The sequence below is a fragment of the Austrofundulus limnaeus genome, unplaced genomic scaffold (genome assembly GCF_001266775.1).
Source record: "Austrofundulus limnaeus strain Quisiro unplaced genomic scaffold, Austrofundulus_limnaeus-1.0 Scaffold109, whole genome shotgun sequence".
NCBI classification, from domain to species: Eukaryota; Metazoa; Chordata; class Actinopteri; order Cyprinodontiformes; family Rivulidae; genus Austrofundulus; species Austrofundulus limnaeus.
This window is the reverse complement of record NW_013952511.1, coordinates 595,001-604,845: the sequence shown is the minus strand read 5'-3', so window position 1 is coordinate 604,845 and position 9,845 is coordinate 595,001. Positions and strand designations below refer to the sequence as shown.

The 9,845-nt window shown below is 37.8% G+C and overlaps 1 protein-coding gene across 1 annotated transcript in view; it reads left to right on the top strand.

Annotated features, from left to right (window-relative positions):
* Positions 1–1,909: 1,909 nt before the first annotated feature.
* LOC106521462 (HHIP-like protein 1) overlaps positions 1,910–9,845 on the top strand; it is a gene marked incomplete in the record, with an annotated part of 18,556 nt that continues 10,620 nt past the window's right edge. Inside the window, 4 exon segments of the mRNA XM_014014026.1 lie at positions 1,910–2,248; positions 2,354–2,540; positions 2,968–3,382; positions 9,232–9,496. Of these exon segments, the coding sequence (XP_013869480.1) occupies positions 3,071–3,382; positions 9,232–9,496 (577 nt within the window).

The window sequence follows — 9,845 nt, the reverse complement described above, 5'->3', positions numbered from 1 at the left end:
TGTGTGTGTGTGTGTGTGTGTGGCCTTGTTCTTACTACTTGGTGGGGAGGATTTTTCAGGAAAATGCAGCTTTGTGGGGACCGGATGCTCCTTGTGGGGGACCAAAGCCCATCTCCACAACTTCAGAAGCTGATGTTGGGTGGGGGTGGGGAAGTGGGGGGTAGGTTTAGGACCAAGGTGTGGTGGGTACCTGTGAGGTTAGCCTTAGGGTAAATGGTCAGGGTTAGGACATAAAATAAAATAAAAATGAATGGAAGTCAATGGAAAGTCCCCACAAGKATAAAGAGACATAGTAGGTGTGTGTGTGTTTGTGCTTAGCTTTCTCTTCCAGTAAGGAATGACTCATACTTAGCCATTATAAAGATTAACATGCTTCACAAGCAAAGTTTAAATGCTGTCTGCAGAAAAAAAATCCYTTCATTTTGAGGTCCAGGTCAGTTTGTAACRGTTCAAAGTTGCAGAGTTATGAAAAAGATAACAATAAATACCTCACCGGTACAGGAACTCCACCTCAAACATTTAACTTTAAATAYAGTTCTCTTTACGGTGATTTTTTTTCTTTGGACCCCACTTTTTAAAAAAAAAATTCAGGTGAAAGGATACAAAATATTCTCTGAGTTTGTGATGTCATATAGCACTGATGGGCAACAGTTTGCTAGTAATTAGAGCCCTGTTTTCCTGTCATTAATGGCAGTCTTTGATAAAACACCCAATGATCTGTGCAATAAAGAGTGTCTGGCTCTGGTTGATGTTTCTACCTGGGAGATGCAGAGTGATGAAGTGTCTTCCAGCCTGTCTGAGGTCCCTCTGACCTAAAATGAAGCTTCATARTAATGAGATGCAGATATTACACTAAAAACTCGACACAGATATGAAAGCAGATCACGGCTCCTTTGTGCTTATCTTCATTTTCGAACGCTTATCTATCGGGCTGTGGAGGGAACGCGTCCAGTAGAAAAACAGACATCCACCTCCTTTCCCTAGTGACACTGTCCAGCACCTCCTGAGGTTTTGCCAAACCAGAGGGGATACACAGAATTCCCAGTAGGACATGCCCTGAAAATATCGAAAGAGAGTACCCAGATGCCTTAACCACCTCAACTTGACTCGTTTCGATAAGGAGGAGCAGCRGTTCTTTTCTGAGCTCCTCCCAGAAATTACTCTTGAACATACTGGTCTACTAATTCTTGGAGTGTGTACTGGGGATGACTCTCATCTACTACACCAATTCTTCCTTCAATATCTATAAAACAGACAAAATTAGAGCCATCTTCTCTTGACCAAGGTAACTAATCTGTATTGTCTGATTTATTGTAAATACTTTCAAATAAAACCCATCTAACTCAACCAGACCATGCTCGTCACACTGATAAGTTTCTCCTGGTTCAATGTGAAAACAGGCCAATTAACTAATTTTTTGTAGACCTAATTGGTTTGTTTCTGCGTGTGTGCTTTCCCCCCTTGTTTGTCCAATTTCAGAGGTTGTTGTTCGATGATTCAAATTCAACCTCAGTAAGGCTCAACAGTGAACCAATGCCCAAAACAAAGTAAAGTTATTTTGCTTCTGACTCTGTTTTTCTGGATGTAAAGGCGCTCAGAGCAACGAGTACAATTAGATGCAAAAGTTGGCTCGTGCTGCTCTTTAACATAAGATCTTGGTTTGGACCGGAGCCTGGAGGATCCATTGGCCTTCTCTTCCAGCACACGTCCTGATTCATCTGACCACACACATACACACACAGATGTGCTCTCCTACACACAGACACACACACAAACGTATGCCAGTGTGACTGTCTGGAGGCAGAGACAGACGGGAGGTGTGGGAATGCTAAAAAATTGGGGCAGAAGAGGGGGGCGCAGAGGGAGGAGAGTTCGAAAGTAGCAACTCTGGGGCAAAACGTGCCACATGCTACAGGAAGGAATGCTGTGTGTTCTTCGAAGAGTAAATGAAAAGAAGAAAGAAGGAGGAGGAGGGAGGACACAGTGGGAGGGATCTCTGCAGAGGCTGCAGCGTGGCGGCTGGTCTAAATGAAAGAACCCCTCAGACTCTTTCAGTCCCTGCTGTCTGTCTATTTGCCTGTCTTTCTGCCTGCCCATCTGCCTGCCTAGCTTGTGCCTATTTCAGCTGAGGGAGCACGTCCAGAGCAAACACAGGAAGAGTCTCAAGGTGACTTCAGCCTGGAAGTAAATATTTTTCACAAACCCTGGATGAAGGTGGAATATTTTAATGTTCAAATACCCCTTAAAGGTTTGTCTCCTTTTTGAAGGTTCTGCTTGAATTTATGGTTTTAGTGTGAAAGAAAAGATCCTGTTCTGAACTGACCTCTTCCTTTCTTCCTGTTGTGATCCACAGGTGTTTTTGCTCATGGAGACAGAAGCAGGACGGAGCTRCGTTGTGTCCCTCTGATCCGGAGAAGTCCCTGCATCTGAATTCTGTTTTATCTGTGCACACACAGTGTTACGTATGAGGGCGGTGTGTGTGGGTGGATGATGTAACCCAACCTGAGCACTCTGAATGTCTCTGGTCGACTTGCAGGCAGGTGTGATGCTGGGGAAGTGTGTTTAAACACACACATCTACGCTTGGAGATACAACCGGGGTTGTGTACATTTAAATGTCAGAAAGACTGCTTGAAAAGTCACTTGACTTTTTTTCTTTTAAAAAACCTTGTGTTCGTTGTTCACAATTTGAGATTTGCAACTAGGCATAGAGATTCAAACACATCCAGAGGCATATTTCAAAGAAAATAATATTTCTTAAGGGCTTGAATGGATATATTTGTATATCTGCAAAGGACATATTTATAAATAATGCTAATTTTATAGCACAATGTATGCAGAAGTTCTCAATTAAAAAAATGTGTGGAAATAGGAAAAAAACTGAAAAAAGTGTTGCTGAATCTCTCAATTGTTAAACATAACCTTAAATAGGAAATTAAAATGTGAATGTTACATTTGTGTTTCATAGATCCTGTTGGAGAATCGAGAAAATTTCCCCTCAAGCTGATTTTATTTTATTTTTGGTCCAAACGACGGACGTCTCTTGAAGCCAGAGACAGCTTATTTACATCATGACTCTACAGACCAGTGTTCTGGTCTCCCGGTACACCTCGTGGTCTATTCTTTCTTCCAAACTACTTCCACTGGTCCCGCTGTTGCTCCTCCAGACCAGATGGGGGTGCTGTCACCCACAATGTTTGGATTACAAGCCTCCATTTGGGCCTCAGCAGCCACTGGTCTTCTGTAAAGAGTACACCAAGTTTGGATGTTGTGATCTAAATAAAGATGCAGAAATATCCACAAGGTTTTACAAGATCATGGACAACTTTGACCACTCTGGTTTTACAACATGTGGGAAATACATCCGCACCATCCTCTGCCAGGTGAGATAATAACCTTTGCTGCCTCTTGGTTGTCATTTCACAAGCACAACTGTTTCTTTTGCATCACATTTGATAAGTCAGCATTTGTGACTGTTTTATGAAATGTAGAGAAGCTGAAAGGTCAAAGGGCTCTGATGTCCAGTCAGTAGGGCTTCTCTTTATATTCAGTAAAATTAATTTCAGATAACTGATGCATTGTGTACATATTTTAACTTGTAAATATTTCTGCATTAATCAGTTTTGATGTACAGTTTATCACAAAAGCATGGGTACGTACGGATTGTCTGTAATTTACACAGATTTTCCATCATTTTACAGGTATACGGACATTTAGAGCAATCTCACAGATTTTTGTCAAGTTTTACGGATTTTTTCAAAAACTCAGTTTCAAATTTATTTTTACACTTCATAGCCTGTAGGCTGTTAAAAAAAATAAATAACATCAAATAACCATGCCCAATCTGTTGCTAGAAACAAGTTCTCCACTTAACCATCTCCGCAGCCGACAGTCTGTCTGCACCTCCATTCTTCCTATTGAAAAATGTTATACAGGTATATGAAATTATTATTGTAGAAATGCTAATTACCTTTTACAAATGACATAATATAGCATTTTGAACATGCAAAACCTAAAGGATAAAAAAGACACATTCTAGCATCTATTTCTTATGTCTTACTCCCCAACAACTTTTTTATTTATTATTTCTTAGAGACACATTCTATTATCACAGTCCAAAAAATCAGTTAAAAAAACAAAAAAACAAAACCCTCCTTCAATTAATTGACCTTATAATAAGAAGCAAATGCAGAAGAAGATAAGAGAGTCAACAATCTCGCTCTTTCCACACCAAAATCAAAGATTACTGAAAATTTTAACTTAATTTTCTTGGCTYGAAAGTTGACTAACTGTTATGAGTAGAATGCATCAAATCCACTGACAAACAAAGAAACTATAAAACTTTTTCCATTAAARGTTTYACCTTGGGGRCCGGATAAMATGCTAACACGGGCCARATTTGGCCCGGGGGCCTTGAGTTTGGCACATGTCTTAGACAGAAACACATTGCATTTATTTGTATTATWACATGGTGGTGTTTTAGTCCATGTCTGTGTGTGTCCACATATGGTCTGTGTTAGCARAATATCTCGTGAATCAGTGGAAAGATTTCAGTTAAACTCTYAGAAGCTACTTKTGGAAGTTTTCRTGATGGGCGCCTCAGTTGTTTGAAGATAGCAACATYAAAAATAACTCAGTCAGTTTAACAAATATTGAACTAAGATTTGGTGTGGTAGTAGCTGAGAGTCATATTTGACACATATAAGTGCTTCTCATTGCTTTAAACCTTCATATCAAACATCAAATGAACTTGCCTGAAACTGTGTTGGTTATATTTGGTCCATCTCCTGGGATAAAATTCATCTTGATTAATTTAGTATAATTTGGAAAGGTGTTTAAAACTCTCTCTGTTTATGGCGTTTTGCATTTGYTTTTAACTTTTACAACTCACACAGAAACAGCCTGGAAGTTCTCTCTAAGTTTAGAAGATGTGGTAATCTGAAAATTACTACAGTTTGGAAAATTACCCCATTTAAAAAAAGATTTTTTTTCCCTGTTTCCGCGTGTTTTAGTTTCTTTTTTTGAACTTCTTTAATCTTAAGCAGATCCCCACACCGAACCTCTGCATCACTGGAATGAGCCTTGAAGTCAGTCCCACTCACTGATTACATAATTATGTTGCTGACTTTGCAGCCCCGGCGCTGACTATGTGCAGCATGTGAGCGCAAATTGAATTGTAGGTGCGGCACAAATTTGGCTTGGTCCGTGAAGTCAGGGTAAAATCTGCAGGAGCAGAATTGCACAGACTCATTACTAGACCATAAATACTTTGAAATAACAGCAACAATGCTTGTCAGTTTTAAGGCAAACACATACCAAAAAAAAAAAAAAGGTTTAATAAATCATATTCTCTGTAAAAAGATGGTGACAAATCACTGAATTTTAAAATATAGGTTATGTCACTGTGGTAATTATAGGYTTTGGCGGTTGTTTCGATGCTGTGCAGTTTTGAGTGTAATAATAGTGCTGCAGTATCGCTGCTTTTAGTGAAGTTTGACTGCTGGCTGACTTTGTATCAATGTAAATATGTGAGGCTGACAAATAGTTTAGTTTTTATTATTACATGCAGACAAAATATTGGGATAAATATCTCTTATGCAGAGAAAAAAAATCTTTAACAAATTCCTTAAGAGCAAAAAAGTAGGTGTTTTGATGGACAAATTTTCCATTTTTCCTTTAGCACTTAGAGCATGTTTTGGGGATATTTCCAGCTAATACCAGCCCAAAATCCAGCTCAATATCTGTGAAGTTGGTTGAATTATAATAATTTTTCTGTTATATTAGATAAGTTTACTGTGGCAGCCATCTTGAAAAGATGTATATCTAATGTCCATTTCCTGGAAAGTTAAATATAGTAAAGTGGCTAATGAGATATTTTGTTAACAGACAAATAAACCACCCAAACAAGGGCAACCCCCCCACCACCACTACATTAGCTTTTTTTGCAGTAAGATTTATCATAATAAATATGTTTATTTTTAAAGTTATTCATCCACACAAAGAAGTTGCTAAAAATGACTTTTGACTAACAAACTCTCTGGCACCAGCGGTTTCCTGCTTTGAGTTTAGAGGTTTGATATAAAATAAACGAGGAACTGAAGGTAGTCAGGTTACGCTGGCTAAACTTATCACACAGAAGCCATTCTTTGTAGTGGGTTCACTCCGGGAGCTTTCTGGCTCTGATATCAATCACAATATGTGTTATGGAGTCAAAAACAACAAGAAAGAGACAGAGTGGGAAATGAGTGTGTGTTTGTCAAAGAAACGAGTGGGAAATGAGTGTGTGTTTGTCAAAGAAACAGAAGAGAGACTGTCACCATCCTCAAACCTGACTAACCAAACAAACAACAATTTCCGCCTCTGGCCACAGGGGTGAGGGTACAGTCCTGCAGGTTGACAGAGGTTAGCTAAGAAAGACATAGAGAAAGCAGTAATTATTAACTTTGAGCATTAATTTAAAAACAATTACAATGCAACTTACAAAAAAAAACACACTTTATGAAAAAGAAACTAAAATGAGACCATATGTTTAGTGAAGCAGTTTCATTTATATATGTTGTTGGTCTAAATGGAAATATGAGAATAGTTTGTTTTTCTTTTTTTCTGGGGAACAATGAAATAAATTTCTGGTACTTTCCACCACTATCAATCTACAAGTTTGTGTGACTTCTCCATCATCCAGGACATGACAAACCCTGGGAGTTTCAAAGACTTTCTGTTGCGTTGTTTTAAAAAAAAATCTTAGGATATCTAACTCCCATTGCCCAGACTTGTAGATTAGTAATAAAAAAGGAAATGTGGATATATCAGAATGAGAAATCATATAGGAGGTGTGTCTATTGCCCTTTTCTTTGTGTGTGTAATCAATTCAACTACACAAGTGGAATTTCATCAAAGAAAACCATAAAATATAAAGGTTCTGATAACAAAAAGATCATTTTTGATTAAGCTTAACTCTTAAGTCTTAGTGTCAGAAGAAAAATGCAAACATACAATAAAAAAAATCCTAGAACAATTAAACCTAAATGTTTAATATTCTTGTGGGCATTGTTTGTTGATATCTGTTTGCCTGAACTGCCTCTATTGCAGCTATAAAACACAGACTTCTGGATCCATGAGTGCAGCATAAGAGWTTAGAAAGACAGATGAAAACAGTAAATTACAGTTGTCTGGAATGACTCTATTGTTAGAGAGCAGCTGGTTGTAGTCACAAGCATTTATGCAACTCTATGATGAAAGGACTTGGAAGTAAATTGTCTGAACAATGCTTACTTAGACAGCAGCAGAGGATTGAATTAAAGATGAAACTGTGGATTACAGTAACTTTGGATCAACATCTCCCACTTTCTCCCAAAAGTCGTATCCTGCTTCAWAACGGAGTTTCTTGCTGCATGTTGCTGAGGCTAAATCAGAAAGTAGTTTAATCAGAAAAACTTTCATCTGATCAAAACATTTCCATGTGCTGCCACCAGCGCAAAGCCTCAGATGTGATGTTTCTACTAAAATGCCAAATGAAGCATTGCCATTATATTAGAAAAAGTGAATAGCTTTTTTCAATTCTCTTTTTTATTTTACTAACATCTATGAATATACAGTGTCAAAAAACAATAAACAGCTCCTAATGCAAAAAAGAGACTAATTTACATTAAAGTGGCTAACAATTTCACTTCAATGTTACCTCAAATGATGTATCAAGTACTGTTCATGTCAATATTTTTGAAAAAATCAACTTTTTCGGCAGCGTTTGCAATTGTCCACATATAAACTGTGTTTTGGTTATAAAAAAACACTTCTCAACGAGAAGTTTTTACAAAGCATATTTTCCATTCATGTATTCAACTTTAAAGGAGACAGTGACATTGCAGCACACTGCCACCTACTGGCCTGCAGGATTGGACTTTCTTCTGGACAATTCTTTTACCGTTTATTATTTTTATTTTTTCAAATGAAGACCAAACTAATTATTACTTTAATGAACAAATGTTTTAATGTAATTTGTGGGGGGACTTCAAAACTATGCTGGGGTCAATTTGACAGGCTCCCCATCCTCAAAGAATTGTGTCGAGCTTGTTTTCAATGTGGGTCGTATTCTGCCTAGTCTCTAGTCCTGTTCATAGTGGTCATGAACAGGATGCCAAGGTGCAGTGATGCCTTTATTTAAACCACCAACATTAAAAAAGGGTGGGCAAAGCATCTTTAATGATTCTTGAATGGGTGTTCTTAAATATAATTTCATTGTGCTCTGTACAATGACAATAAAGTCATCRTCAATCAACCAATCTTTACATWCTSTCTTTGTTTAGAATCCAAGCTAAAATGTYTGAYTTTTGAGAGCTGAAATGTTATATTTATGCTACCAGATTCTGTCCTGTTTTCCTAATATTGACAATTAGGATTATGGGACATTACGACTGATGCAAAAGTCCCATCTACACATCCTTCCTACTCACTGACAGGCTGTTACTTTGTCAATCACAGTATAATACAACACTTTTCTTTCAGCCTCAAACAACTAACTGAAGCTAAACATAAAAAAATGCATATTTGAACATATAAGTTAAGAACTAAATGAATCAATACAACACACTGAAAAATGTTAAATGAAGTTTATTTTTATTTTAAATCAGGTAATTGTCCCACTTGTTTACATGGAGGTGCTCATCCATTGTGGCTTCAACTTCCAGCTTTTGGTCCTGTCATATATTAAACTTGTTCTTTCTGGCTCTCTAGTTTGTTCCACAACCCACATATGTGATGTGTTCTTGTCTAGATTTGGTCTCTTACTTCCAGGAAGAAACACCATTGTGTGAGTGCTTGGGTAATTTGCTGTTTGATGTTTTTTTTTTTTTTTTGGCTCTGCCCCCATGATGGACCCACAGTCAGTGAAACTGCCCATGCTGACCTCATGATGGTTTGGGTGTTGTGCTTCCTTCTGCCTAAAGCTCTCCATTCTGGGTGTGGACAGTGTGGTTGACATTTAATAACGGAGTGGACCTGTTTTGGATCCATTTTTACTTAGCGGTATATAATYCTGGCCTGACTGGTTAAATAGTGAGGAGCCGTGTACGTATTCGTTTACAAATCATTCTGTTTATGTGATTCATTCATTGTCTCCAATCTACACAAATCAGTATCTGATACCCAAAGTTAGATTGAACAAAATATATATAAACACAACAAAGATAAYGTCTCTAGATGCCTGTATTTTAYTTTATTTTTTGTATCGTTCCAGGAATGTTCTCCATATGCCGCCCACCTGTATGATGCTGAAGATGCCAACACACCTATGAGGGTTCTGCCTGGTCTGTGTCGAGATTACTGCTCRGACTACTGGCGGGAGTGTCGATACACACTCAGCCTCCTCCTGGAGGACTTGGGGAACCCACAGCAGTTTGCTAACKTGACTTCTGCATTAGAAGAAGATCACAAAAGGTTTTGTGATTTTCTGGAGCTTAAGGACAAACAGTACTGCTACCCCAATGTCTTGACGGATGCAGGTATGGGTTCAAAACAAAACCTGTAAAAAACAATCAAATCAGACAAAAAAAAACCTTTAATGGCCCTTTGACTGTCAGTATATCTACCCCCGAAATTAGACATAACAGCAGTCTGAGCTACATGTTAATGCTAATATAAAAAAGCTAAGACATTTTATATCGACTACCTAATGTAGGTTGATAAGTTCAGTCAGTWGGAAACCACGTGAATACAAATACAACTTTCTTTTCCCATTTTGTTGATACAATCAAAATGATTTATTAAAGGGATCCATGATTAGTTGTAACATTAGACTTTGTTAGATAAACATTTATTTGAACTGTAAAATAAAGACTGTAAAAATACTGT